General features: G+C 47.1%; 1 protein-coding gene across 3 annotated transcripts in view; it reads right to left on the bottom strand.

Annotated features, from left to right (window-relative positions):
- Window positions 1-14,583, bottom strand: part of mysm1 (Myb-like, SWIRM and MPN domains 1) — a 142,553-nt gene that overhangs the window by 33,072 nt on the left and 94,898 nt on the right. For all 3 annotated transcript variants that reach the window (XM_072511000.1, XM_072510999.1, XM_072511001.1), the window contains 6 exons: window positions 12,451-12,539; window positions 10,032-10,086; window positions 9,872-9,922; window positions 6,869-6,943; window positions 6,340-6,528; window positions 762-894 (listed from right to left, as the gene is read on the bottom strand). In XM_072511000.1, the coding sequence (XP_072367101.1) occupies window positions 762-894; window positions 6,340-6,528; window positions 6,869-6,943; window positions 9,872-9,922; window positions 10,032-10,086; window positions 12,451-12,539 (592 nt within the window). The remainder of the gene's footprint in view (window positions 1-761; window positions 895-6,339; window positions 6,529-6,868; window positions 6,944-9,871; window positions 9,923-10,031; window positions 10,087-12,450; window positions 12,540-14,583) is intronic.

The raw sequence follows: 14,583 nt of genomic DNA, 5'->3' as shown, positions 1-14,583 counted from the left end.
CACCTCCCCCTCTTCAGCCGGGCCGCCGCCCCTCCTCCTGTAGTATCGGTATCAGATCTTCCATCACCACCCTGTCCGAGGACCGGGCCACAGGAACACCGGGGGCCCATAAGTCCAGAACAGAATACACAGAATGAGATGGAGAATGGTCTTAATTGGTGTCTCGCTATGTCTGGGCGGGATCTGGAACCCGCCACCAGGAGTGGACCAGTTAGGTTGTGAACTGATTCGCGCCCGGACGGATCCCGATTTTGGCTTCTCCCGCTATTTATCTGGCGCGTCTGGATCTGCACCAGATGCAAAACGGCTGTTAAATTGCACCCATAGAGTAGGAATAATGTAATTTAATTGGCAGGATGTGACAAGTTGGTTACTGCAAAGATCTGTTATTATCATTTATAATACATTTTACACCTTATGTGTTAACAATTTAGCATGCCTGGAGTACTTCAAGGGGTTCTGGGCATCACAGCTGAGGAAGGGTATATTATGTTGAAGGGGATGTGGTGTAGGTTTACCAGAATGTTACCTGGACTCTAAGGGTTAAAGTTTGAGATTACACAAAGTAGGATTGTATTCCTTGGGATTTAGAAGGTTAGGGGGTGACTTGATCAAGGTTTTCAACATATTAAGAGGAATAGATGTGGTAGATAAAGAGAAACTATTTCCATTGATTGGGGAGTTTAGCATTTGAGGCATATATTGCCTTGCCTGCCTGAAAAACTTTGAGAGTGAAACATTTTCAATTACCCCATACTTACGGAAGCGGCCATCTACGCTGAGCTCTTCACTAACTATAAGACACGTGACCTGGGAATAAGGCAGGGAGTTACTTCTATTGTATGGACTGATGATCATCCCAACGAACTGAGCTCCTCCACGTGAAAAATAATTCTGAAATGCATTGGAACCAGTAATTAGACTTGAGCATTGTAAGAAAGTGGGAGTCATTTCACACATTTTATTACATACAATTCTAGTTATTGGACAAAGTCCACTGAGTAACGATGATTGTAGAATCAAACCATCATTACAAGTGTTTTTGTGCTGGACAATCAGTGGTAACTAGTGCACTATGCTATAAACTACAAACATAAGCTTGAATATTCAGCTTGCTGTACATTCACATCTTAAACCAATTTTGGATCGAAAATAACCCATCATAGGTTTATCAGACACAATATCAAATAGATACGAGGAGCGATATCGTCTGTTTGACTATTAAGGTTGGTGGAAGTGCAGCTGAGAACAAGTTATGCCTATTGGAAGGATTTTTGTGTGAGCATTGCCAGTTTTATGGAATCAGGACCATTTCAATATTTTCTGCACACCTTGAGTCCTGCACCTGCGACAAAGGCTGGAGAAGGTGCAGAATATGGCTCTGGTGGACTCCAGAATTAAAACATTAAAAAACAAATTGTGGCAGTGCCATTGGCTGTGCAGCTGGCCAGCCACTGAGTAATTGCAAAAGCTCTCCATTCTCATGAAATTTAAATGGCTCTGCCAAAACCCACAGTAATGCTAAATACTAAAGATAAACTTGACAACTTCCGGTGGCGGACGTGAAGTGAGTGATCGCACACAAGGTGGCTCCTGCCTGAGGACTGTATTTTTTGGCCCTTCTTTCCCGCTTTCCAGGGGTGGTGCAGGTGGAAAAGTGGTAAAATAGAAGGATTAGGACTTCTCCTCAGGTGGGTAAAGTTGAAGAGTTACGAGACGAGGAGTGTGTCGAGCAAAGGGCATGCTTTGGACCTTATGGACCCGTGCGGCGCAGGAAGGGGAAGTCCATTAGGAGTAGGGTATAGCTGATTGGGGGAGGGGGAGATGTGGTTTGGAGTGCCCCAACCAGACTGGTCTCATGGAATGTGAGGGTACTGAATAGGCCTATTATAAAATCTCAGGTGTTCGCCCATTTAAAAAGTTTGACGGCAGAAGTGGTCTTTCTGCAGGAGACTCACTTGAGGGTTAAGTACCAAATGAGGTTGAGGAAAGGGTGGGTGGGACAAGTATCCCATTCGGGGTTGGATACGAAGACAGTGGAATCATGGTGCTTGTTGACAACAGGGTGGCTTTCTTGGTGAATGGCATAGTGGGAGAACCAGGGGGAAGATACATGATGGTGAGTGGAAGGTTGGAGGGGCTTCCTGTGGATGTGTACATTCCAACTGAGATGTTGTGGAATTTATCAAGGTGTTGGCGAGGGTTCCGGATTTACACTGGGTATACTCCTGTATTGACTTTTTAAATGATGGATAAGGCACTGCTTTCAGGAGTGGTAAGATCGGAATATTCGGCAACTGTCATATCAGACCACTCGCCACATTTTGTGGATCTGTGCGTGAAGGGGGAACTTAGCGATCGCCGTGGAGATTAAATGTGGTACTGTTGGCGGACAAGGAGGCATGTGAGAGGATTGGTGCAGCTTTGGCCACATATGTTGAATTCAATAAGAACAAGGAGGTCTCTCCCTCCACATTCTGGGAAGCATTGAAGCAGTAATTAGAAGGGAGCTAATCTCAATCAAGATGCATAAGGAGAATGTGGGGATGATGGAAAGACAGAGATTGGTGGAGGCCATTTCGGCAGTATTTTGCCACCCCAGAGGAGGAGTTGTTGAGAGGAAAAAGCTCCAGATGGAGTTTAAACTGTTATTGACCGGGAAGGCGGTTGGCCAGTTGCGTTGGGTGGGGAGGGCGTTTTATGAGGATGGGAAGAAGGCCAGTAGGTTGTTTGCACACCAGCTGAGATTGCAGCGGTTTCCAGGGCGATTGGGCAAAACTGGGAAGGCTCCGGACCGGGACGAATTCCCAACGGAATTTTATAAAACGTTCGCGACAGAGCTGGGGCCTTATCCAATGGAAATATTCAATGATTCATTAGCCCGGGGAAGCTTCCACATACATTGGCACAAACTTCCATTTTGCTCGTTTTGAAAAAGGATAAGGATTCAGAGGAGTGCCGTTCTTATCGACCGATATTATTACTAAGTGCGGTTGCGACGTTGTTGGCTAAGGTGCTGGCAACACGCTTGGAGAATCGTTTGCTGAGTGTGACAGTTGTTGACCAGACGGGATTTGTGAAGGGCCACAGTTGTCAACCGATATAAGTAGGATATTGAATGTGGTGATGATGCCCCCGACTGATCAGGAAACAAGAGGTAGTAATTTCCATGGATGCAGAGAAGACATTTGACTGGGTTGAATAGAGTATTTTTCCGAGATACTGGGTCGCTTTGGGTTTGGACCGGGGTTTCATTGCTTGGATTAGGAGTTGTACAGGGCCCCCACAGCTAGTGTTCACATTAACACAACAAGTTTGGGGTATTTTCGGTTGCACAGGGGTACAGGGCAGGGCTGTCCACGCTTCCTGGTACTTTTTGTGTTGACATTTGAGGCACTGCCAATTGCACTTAGGGCATCGACGGAGTGGAAGGGAATAGCTAGGGGGGGTATGGAACACTGAATGTCCCCATATGCGGATGACTTATTGTTATATGTGACGGACCAGATTGCAATATAATGGAGATGCTGAGTAAATTTTGCTCTTTTTCGGGGTATAAACTAAATGATGGAAAGAATGAGGCGTTTCTGGTGAGTACCAGGGATAAGGCAGAGGCCTGGAGAAGTTGCTGTTCTGGTTGCTTAGGTCGTGTTTTGGGTATTTGGGAATGGGGGTGATACATAGCTGGGTTCAGTTACACAAGTTGAATGTGGTCAACTTGGTAGAAGGGTGAAGGAGGATTTAAAGAGGTGGCATGCTGCAGGGCGGGTCCAAACCGTGAAAATGACAATCCTACCAAATTATTTATTTTATTTTCCAGGAACTCACGATTTTCCTGACAATCTTTTTTGGGAGGGTAAATGGGATAGTTTCGGCCTTTGTTAGGTGACTCGGATCCAGAAGGTGATTTTGCAGAGGGACAGGCGATCGGGGGTAGGATGGGGTTTGGTGTTGTTGAATTTGATTAATTATTATTGGGCGGTGATGTAATAATAATAATAATCTTTATTGTCACAAGTAAGCTTACATTAACACTGAAGTTACTGTGAAAATCCCCTAGTCGCCACATTCCGGCACCTGTTCGGGTACATAGGGAGAATTTAGAATGTCAAATTCACCCAACCGCACGTCTTTCGGGACTTGTGGGAGGAAACCGTAGCACCCGGAGGAAACCCACGCAGACACAGGACCAAGGTGCAGACTCCGCACAGACAGTGACCCAATCTGGGAATCGAACCTGGCACCCTGGTGCTGTGAAGCAACAGTGCCAACCACTGTGCTACTGTGCCGCCTGAGAAGGTTCGGAAATGGGTAATGGAGGGAGGGTCGGTTTGAGAGCGGATGGCGGAAGCCTCACGTCTGAGGGCACTGGTGATGGCTCTGCTTTCATTTTCACCGGCCAAATACTCGACGAGTCCAGGGGTGGTTGCCTTGTTAAGAGTTTGGAATCAGTTTATGCAACATTTTAAACCAGAGAGAATGTCGTTGTGGGCGCTGATTTGTGGAAATCATAAATTTATTCTAGTGGGTTGGATTCGACATACAGGGGGCGCGATTCTCCACTCCCACGCCGGTTGGGAGAATCGCCTGGGCCGCCAATATTTCCAGGGACGCCGGTCCGATGCCCTCTCGCGATTCTCCCAAGCGGCAGGAACGGCCCGGTCGAGTTTCGCGGGCCGCAGGCCGGAGACACCCAAAATGGCGATTCTCCGGCACCCCCGCTATTCTGAGGCCCGGATGGGCCGAGCGGCCAGGTCAAAACGGCGGGTTCCCCCCGGCGCCGTCCACACCTGGTCGCTGCAGTCGTGGGCGGTGCGTGAACGCTGGGGGGGCGGCCTGTGGGGGGGGCGAGGGGGGATCCTGCACCGGGCTTCACCTGGAATGTGGGGTGGCCCGCGGATCGGTGCCCACCGATCGTCGGGCCTTCCTCTCTGAAGGAGGACGTCCTTCCTTCCGCGGCCCCGCAAGATCCGTCCCCCATCTTCTTGCGGGGCGGATTTAGAGAGGACGGCAACCACGCATGCGCGGCTTGGCGCCGGCCAACCCGCGTATGCGCGGATGACGCCCGTTATGCGGCGCGGGCGACAAGGCCTGGCACGTGTAGATGACGCGGCCCCGATCCTGGCCCATTGTCAGGGCCTGAATCGGTCGGGACCGGGGCCGTTCCGCGCCGTCGTGTACCTCGACGGCGTTCACGACGGCGCGGCCACTTCGGCGTGGGAGTGGAGAGTCCCGCCCAGGGTTTGGGAATGGGAGGGGTAGAGAGGTTTAGGGACTTGTTTGTGATGGGTAGATTTGCAGAGCTGGGGCAACTGGTAGGAAAGTTTCAGTTTCTGAGGGGGAATGGGTTCTTAACTTGAGGGTTTGGAATTTTGTGAGGAAGGTGCTGGCCACATTTCCGTGGTTACCGCCCCTTCATTGCTGGAAAAGTTTGTTTCTGAAGATGAGATATGGGAGTGTAAGATCTCTGATATTTATGGGCAGTTAATGGAGAGGGAGAAGGCCTCACTGGAGGAGATAAAGTGAAAGTGGGAGGAGGAGCTGGGTGGTGCATTTGAGTGAGGATTGTGGAGTGAGGCCTTGTGTAGGATAAACCTGACCTCCTCATGAGCGAGATTGAGCTTAATTCAATTTAAGGTGGTGCACAGAGAACATATGTCAAAGAGGCGTATGAGTGGGTTCTTTCCAGAGGTGGAGGACAGATGCGAATAGTGTTTGAAGGGCCGGTGAACCACACACATATGTTCTGGTCCTGTCCGAAATTGTCGGGATTTTGGGAGTCCTTTTCGAAGATTTTAGGGATAAAGGTGGCCCCAAGCCTGTGGGTGGCGATATTTGGGGCATTAGAAGATCTGGGAGTGCAGGCAGCGAGGGAGGCTGAAGTGTTGGCCTTTGCCTTCCCACTAACCCAGAGGAGGAATTGACTAGAGTGGCGGGCTCCGGAGCCATCAATGGCAATGGCGTGGGTGAGTGACCCTGTCAGAATTTTTACATTTGGGGCAGATAAAGTTTGATGTTAGGGGTTCGGAGGAGGGGTTCAACTCGAGGTGGAGGCTGTTCATCTCCTTCTTCAAGCATTTGTAACCATCTGTGGGTGTGGGTGTGTGTGTGTGGGGGGGGGGGGGGGGGGGTTGTTTTTGTTTTAAAATTAAAAATCGGGGCATCTGTGGTGGTATGGTTGGTGGGGTGTTCATAATGAGAATGATTGAGTATGATTGAGTGTTGTGTTTTGTAGCCAGTGTCTGAACATACATGAAAAATGTACTTAAGTAGTTTCTTTTTAAAATCTTTCAGGCATGAATGGTACTTTTTAATTCTGGACCTTCACTGAGTTTGTACCTGATATTTAGCCTGAGTGTCAATATCCCTTAAGGATGGATTCGGATCAAATGCAGGATGTGAATGGTACCATCCAACAATGCTATAACCTCTTCCAGCTAGGGCTTCTGATGCCTGTGTTTGTGATACTGGGTCCATCTCACACTGTAATCCTGTGCTTAAGCTATTACATGGCTCTGCGACACAGATCTGTAAAGAGGAAAGAATCTTTTATTCAGACATTCTTTCACTAGGATGTCAAGAAAAATTTACCATCAGAACAGTTTTCCTATTGCTGACAATCTGTTAATTTAACATTCCTATTTCAGCTATGTGTTTTTCATTTATTTGTCATACAACTTGAATTTTAAATGAAGTATGAACTTTTCTGCCAATGTTAATGTTTAAAAAAAATCTGTTTACACGCTGCTGTTTTAAGTGATGCAATAAATTAAAGTGGATCCAAATAACCTAACTTATTTCCTTGGCAAATGAAATGAAAGGGAGGAGGGAGAAGGGGAAGGTAAAACTAATCCAAAATTTTACTTACCTCTAATACTTTTTTCCCTGATGAATATCGCCCACCTAACAGGCCAATCACTTCTGCCATTGACACATGTGCATGCTAAACATGAAGGATGCAGGATTATTACTTCTAACAGCATTCAGAAAACTCATGTATTCAACAAATTACCGCACATTTATACATAATGCTGTGGTTATAGCAAGTTGCAGAAGTATTGGACAAGATTTTATGCTCCCCACCAGTAGGTGGCTTTCTTGATGTCTATCCATCCACTTCCAACCCAATTTAAATGTTATGGGGAGAAGGTGGCGTTGGGCAGTCCCTCCATCCTTGGGCCTATAGAGTCTCTTGTGACCAATTAATGGCCAGTTAAGGGCCTCATACCACTTGCTGCGGTAGAAGGCCCATGCCATACAGCAAGCCCAGTAGCTTTAGTAGCATGGGCTGGTGTTGGTTGTGGACTCTTCTGAGGGTCCCCTGGGCCAATTGGAGGCAATCCCCCTCTACCCTCCGCCACCCCACCTGCCTATCAAACCCAGCCCTCCAACAAACTTATCGAGACCCTGACAGCAGATTTACCTGGGCTCTTTGCATACAGTGGCATAATGGTTATCATGGTGCTTCACAGAGCCAGGGACCCGGGTTCAATTCTGATCTTGCATGACTGCCTGTGTGGAGTTTGCATCTGTGGTGGTATGTCCCTATTGGTTTACCCTGGGTGCTCCGGTTTCCTCCCGCAGTCGAAAGATGTGCAGGTTAGATGGATTGGCCACGCTAAATTGCCCCTTAGGTGTCCAAAAAAATAGGTTAGGTGGGGTTCCGGGGATAGGTCGAGGGCCTGGGTGAGGTCCTCCTTCGGAGGTCAGTGCAGACTCTCGATTGGCTGAATGGTCTCCTTCCGCATTGTAGGGATTCTATGATTCTATAGGGGGACTGCCTGTCTTCCCAGTAGTGGCTACCACCCCTAGTTGGTGCTGCTGGGACTAGGGTTGCCGGCCATCCGATTGGCTGATAGATCTCCGATGGTGGGAAATCGCCCTGAGAAAGGGGCAGAAGTCTTGCCTTTAAAGCAATTACTGCAGCTGCCAGTGACTATTTAGCTGGGGGGGTGGGGGGGGGGGGTGAGCAATGAATAATTGATATAAGTATATCATAAAACCAGTAGGACTTTTTCCTTTATTTAGAGTGTACTCATTCTTCCATAAACAGGCATCCTTTGGAGAGGTTTTTTTGAATGTTAGTTGTGTAGCATTTGCAGGTTTATATATGCAACTCCACACATTACAAATTCATAGACAAACCACTGTCACATCTTGGAGGAGATACAGGGAGGGAACAATGTGGAGAATTAATTACTTGTTGTTAATCACAGGATTGTCTTAAGCTCAATACTGCTTAAAATGGAGGGACAACTTTAATAGAAAACAAAATCCGTATGCGTGGCTTGCTACAAGGATGTAACAAAATAAATTTTTAAAACCCTGTAGAAGACTGAATACAAAAAGCGCAAATGCACAACATATGTTTGAAGGTTCACATAATATATTTTGCATGGAACCAGTCAACCTGGATTTGATTCGGACTTATATTTTCGGAAGAGACTGTCTGTTTTCATCATTATCTGAATAACATTGTGACTCAAAGTACATCTTAAGAATCCTTCGCCAAACAAATCAGTTTGAAAGAGTTGGTTGTGCAAAAATAGGCTGTTCAGCCCAACTGGTCTGCACCAGTGTTTATGCTCTTTACTTGCAATTTAATTCCACTGAAATTAACGTAATTCACAGCCACAAATGGGCCTTAATATAATCAAAGACACTGCCAACCAACATACTCACAACTTTGGTGTTATTTGCAATATCTAGGAATCCAAATTACACTTAACCTTTTAAGGACTGAGTATATCTTCCAAGTCATGGGGAAAAAAGTTGTTTCCATCATTTGAATTTTTTCCTCAAAAGTGAATTTGTTACACTAGTTCTAAGAAACCAGTGGGTAGAATTTCACCTTAACTACTCCGTTTTTATGAATCACCAAGGGAGAATGCTGGAAGGAAATCAACTTGCCATTTTAGTGGGTTCATTTTGAACTCAAAGAGATGAGTGATCGATTGCATGAGCTATAGTCAGAATTATTATACTGCACATAGTCTTTTGTAAGGCACCTTTTTCTACACTGAAGTCTTGCTGATTCTCTTCTATTAAGAATAAGAGTCACCAGCTGCTGTTACATTCAACAACACAATCTACTCACAGGTACCATCAGCAATTGGCACAAATGTTTGAAGTGTTACTGAGAGGACCATTCTACTTAATGTACATTGGACAACTTGAGCTTCGCTCCCATGAACTTTACATACACATATTTTGTCTCTTAAAAGCTTCATACTTTAGTTTTGTTCACAAAATGCATTACCTAAGAAGCATTTTATTTCATATATTAAGATGATAACGTTTGAGCTATTGTCTTCAACTTTTAAGATATTTCTTTCTTAAACAATTTACAGACCAAACATTCACTAATTACAGGAGAAGGGCTGACATTTAACGCATTGAAAGCATTTTTATAAATATTGCAGCTTAAAAAAGATTAAGAGTTTATGAACTTATTTTGCATTATAATGAATTTTAGGATACTGACATCTGTATTTTACTTTTAACACATCTGTTGTAATTTTTAAGCGCTTATGGCAATAATAGGCCGGAATTCTCCATCCGTTCGCTGGCGGTGGGATTCTCTGGATGCACTGGAAACCTACTCCCGTCTGTGGATTTCCCAGTAGCATGGAGTGGATTCAATGGGAATTCCAATTGACTGCGGCGGGAGCAGAGTATCCCCTTACTAGCGAAAGGTGCATCGCATCCAGCTGCCGGGAATCATGTGGCTGGGAGACCGGAGAAACCCGCCCATCTATTCTGCTATTATTCTGGGAAATATAATTTCCATTCCAATGTTACGTAATTTTGCAAGTAGCCATGCATACATGTGCTGCAAGGTGAAAAAGAAATAACTTCTCTCTTGGCTCACCATGTCCATCACCAGCAATGCCTCTGAAGCTACCTTCACTTGAAATGGCTCCTGAAATGAAAATTACATTTACCAAGAGGTACACAAGAATTTTAAAAATGAAGCACAACAAATTAAAAGCAAAAGCTAAAAGCAAAAAGACGACAGATAAGACTCATACCGGTTTCTCTTCACTGAAGCAGTGGCATGGGATCAGCTGGAAAGGGTCAAAAGAGCTAAGGAGAGAAAATGATCAGGTCACTGAAAGAATAAGCAACAGTGAGGGGGGAAAAAGCAACATTTAAAAAGAGGTCTGAATTTGATCGAGTTCTGGACATCCAGCTATTTCCCAGTGCAAGGGCTAGGCCTCATTGTCATAAATATGTACACCTGCAGACCCTGAAAGGCCATCGTGATGCAATTTGCAGGCTCCAAGCCAGGAAACAGATAGATTATTGGGAGGGGAATACTGCAATCATGGAGAGGGGAGAAAATGGAGGCAGATGCTGCCCTGCCATACCGCGCCACAGCTCATCTGGGGCGGAATTCTCCCGAAAAGGCGCGATGTCCGCCGACTGGCGCCCAAAACGGCGCCAGACGGGCATCGCGCCGCCCCAAAGGTGCGGAATGCTCCGCACCTTTGGGGGCCGAACCCCAACATTGAGGGGCTAGGCCGACGCCGGAGGAATTTCCGCCCCGCCAGCTGGCGGAAACGGCCTTTGTTGCCCCGCCAGCTGGCGCGGAAATGACATCTCGGGGCGGCGCATGCGCGGGAGCGTCAGTGGCCGCTGACAGTTTCCCACGCATGCGCAGTGGAGCGAGTCTCTTCCGCCTCCGCCATGGTGGAGACCGTGGCGGAAGCAGAAGGGAAGAGTGCCCCCACGGCACAGGCCCGCCTGCGGATCAGTGGGCCCCGATCGCGGGCCAGGCCACCGTGGGGGCACCCCCCGGGGCCAGATCGCCCCGCGCCCCCCCAGGACCCTGGAGCCTGCCGACGCCGCCTTGTTGTCCCGCCGTTCAAAAGGTGGTTTAATCCACGCCGGCGGGACAGGCAATTTATCGGCGGGTCTTCGGCCCATTCGGGCCGGAGAATCGAGCGGGGGGGCCCGCCAACCGGCGCGATTCCCGCCCCCGCCGAATCTCCGGTGCAGGAGACTTTGGCAACCGGCGGGGGTGGGATTCACGCCAGCCCCCGGCGATTCTCCGACCCGGTGGGGTGTCGGAGAATGACGCCCCTGATTCTGGTGCAACCCGAAACAACAGCCCTGTTTCTCTTGCCCTTCCAACATTTTGGCCATCTTCTGAGGCACTGTCAGGCACCTCCACTGATGCTTCACCCTGTAGGCCACTGAAATTACATTAACTATTTAGGTACGTCATGAATTCACTAGAGCTCCTTCTGAGTTCGCTCAGCTCCCATGAAAGCACCAAGGAAAACTTGGCTGTGGATAGGAAATAAGTTCGCAAGTTCACTGCTAGAATTTTTGACTCTACCAGGTGGATGGAATTAAAATTGGATCTGTTAGTTAATTTATATTGCTTCATTTCAAGTGTTCCAACAGAAACAGCTGCAATTTGGGTCATAGACAAAAACATAGGGTGGGATTCTCCGGTTCCCAGCCGTGAGGTTCTTGGTGGCATGCCGTTTGCTGGTGGCGGGATTCTATCTTCCTGCCGCTTGTCAAAGGGATTTCCCATTGTAACCACCCGACGCCACCGGGAACTCCACGGGCGTGGGTACACTGCTGGCAGGAAAGGTGAATCGCAACAATGGGAGAACTCCGGCCATAACACTTGCTATGATTGCACATAGCTTTGAGCCTAACAAAGGTTAAATCTTTCCAATTTTTAGCCACCTCCATCACATCTACGAGACTCTAATAAGGCTTTTAAACATTTTTTAATTGACCACAGGATTTGGATCCCAGCCAATCTTCCTCCCAAATTACAAGAAATCACCAAGAATAATTTTGAGCATTTTCATAGAATCCCTACAGTGTAGAAGGAGTCCATTTGGCCCATCGAGTCTGCATCGACCCTCTGAAACAGCACGTTACCCAGGTCCACTCCCTTGCCCTATTCCCATAACCCCGTAATCCCATCTAACTTTTGGACACTAAGGGGCAATTTAGCGTGGCCAATCCACCTAACCTGCACATCTTTAGATTGTGGGAGGAAACAGGAGCATCCGGAGGAAACCCACGCAGACACGGGGAGAACGTGCAAACTCCACACAGTCACCAAAGGTTCAAATTGAACCTGGGTCCCTGCCGCTGTGAGGCAGCAGTGCTAACTACTGTGCCACCGTGACGTCCAAAACATTTTGATAAATGTTTTCCACATGCCCTCAAAGTGTTAATGTAACAAAAATATCCTGGAAGAAACATGGAGTGACTGTTACCCTTGACAACTGGCAACACAAATAACTAATTAAGATTAACCTTAGGATGTGCCACATCTCTAACCATTTACACAGGTCAAACACAAAGCCAAACTTAACATGCAAAAAGAAAATATCATGATCAGGTTTTCTCAAATCAATACCTCAGTTTTGCGATTTTGAAGTGAACATGCTACTATAGTTCTTGAAGAGTTCATACCTTTTTGACTGCCGAGGGCCTCTTGCTGGTTTTGGAGGTTTGTTTAACTCTTCCTCATGTCTCCTGGCCAGTTCTTCGGCAGTGAGGTGCTAGAAATTCACAAAAGGTTTTCAAATTATCCAGTGATATTTGCTGAGGTTCGAAGTTAGTAGCGTGACAGGTAACCTAGCGGAGAACTGCAAACACCAATAAGCAACATGTAGGAAGACAATTAGTTCTCAAATATTTTATTCCATGGACCACTCAGGCAGGGTAAGGACCCTGAAGACCACCTCATGATCCTAACCCATCTACCTTTGATTGCCACCCCTAAAATGCTTATCATAATTACTGGGAACTTTAAATATTTTGCTTTTGATTGGCCACTAAGTGCAATAACTATGTGCATTAACTTTTTAAAATTAAATATCACAAGTAAATTATTAATTAATGCCAGAAACAAAAGTATCGACATTTTCAGATTATAAACATCAATACAACCAGAGAACAGTGGCACGATTCTTGGTTCCTGCTGCTGTAAATTCCCATTGAAGCCACCCCACAACACTGGGAAACCTGCTGTGGTGGGCTGCTGGCAGGAGCAGAGAATCCCGCCGTCAGCAAATGGCCGGAGAATTCCGGCCCAGGTTTGTTTGAAATATTCTCATGTTATAAACTCATCACAATAATCTTCTGAGGAACTAGTACATGTATATTAACCAAGGAATATTAACAATAACATAAATATTGCCTATAAGACTTCATTGTTGTTGCTCACACTAATGGCGACTCATGCCGTGTACGTGGAAGCCAATCGGGTTGTGTGATGTTACAAGTGGCTGGATGATGATTCTGGGCTATCTCTTGTATTGCCTTGACTGTGGCATTGCAAGTCAATGGCTTGCATTTTGGACCAGCCTGCGAATCACCTGGAGAATTCTCACAGACCACATTTTGACAACCATTGGGTCAATGGCCTGAATTCCCGACACCCTGACCTTAATAGGGAAAGTTGAGCAGTTGCATGGAAATGGAAGCTAAAATAGGATGACCGGTCAACCAAGCAACGTTCATGTACTATTACACAGCACTAATGGAACAAATTGCCTCTCTGTGAGTGGACAAGGAAGAAGGTAAATCTGAAAAGAGGTCCTTGCCAAAAGAAACCTTTGTAAACTTGAACCCCACCCCCCCACCACATCCCCCAGGTCCGAAGACCATTAGAGTACACTGGTCAGGAAAGGTATGATAATCCATTCATGGAATTAACCTGGTTATGCTGCAGAAGATAATTTTTATATCCCTAAATTACCTGAGATTGCATTAAGACTAAAACACATCAAATAAATCAATTGCTATTACCATGTTCCAGCCCAAGACCAGCTGTTTCCTAAGTCTTGTTGGAAGCATGGAAGGGCTGCTCCATTTCACAGGCATTATAAATGGATTTCAACAGCAGAATCATCACCAAACAGCTTTACTCTTAAACCTGTGCCAAGAAGATTCACTTCTAAAGCACTGAAGAAACAAGAGTATTTTTTATATTTAGAGTACCCAATTCTTTTTTTCCAATAAGGGGCAATTTAGTGTGGCCAATTCACCTTCCCTGCACATACTTTTGTGTTGTGGGGGTGAGACCCACGCAGGAATGGGGCGAATGCGCAAACTCCACACAGACAGTGACCCAGGGCCGGGACCAAACCCGGGTCCTCAGTGCCATGAGACAGCAGTGCTAACCACTGCACCACCGAGCTGCCTCGAAGAAACAAGAGTTAATGTTCCCGGTTGTGACCTTTCATCATATTCAGTTTCTCTTCACAGGTGAAGAAAAAGAGTGCCCCCACGGAACAGGCCCGATCGCGGGCCAGGCTACCGTGGGGGCACCCCCCGGGGCCAGATCGCCCCATGCCCCCCCAGGACCCCACCCGTGCCATCTGTCCCCGCCGGTAAGGTAGGTGGTTCAATCCACGCCGGCTGGTGAGGGTTGACAGCGGCGGGACTTCGGCCCATCGCGGGCCGGAGAATTGCCGGGTGAGCCCGCCGACCGGCGCGATTCCCGACCCGCCGATTCTCTGGTGGCGGAGAATTCGGGACACGGCGGGGGCGAGATTCACGCCAGCCCCCGGCAATTCTCTGACCCGGCGGGAGGTCGGA

Source organism: Scyliorhinus torazame, chromosome 7, assembly GCF_047496885.1.
Source record: "Scyliorhinus torazame isolate Kashiwa2021f chromosome 7, sScyTor2.1, whole genome shotgun sequence".
Classification (NCBI taxonomy): domain Eukaryota; kingdom Metazoa; phylum Chordata; class Chondrichthyes; order Carcharhiniformes; family Scyliorhinidae; genus Scyliorhinus; species Scyliorhinus torazame.
This window is presented reverse-complemented; position numbering and strand designations above follow the sequence as displayed.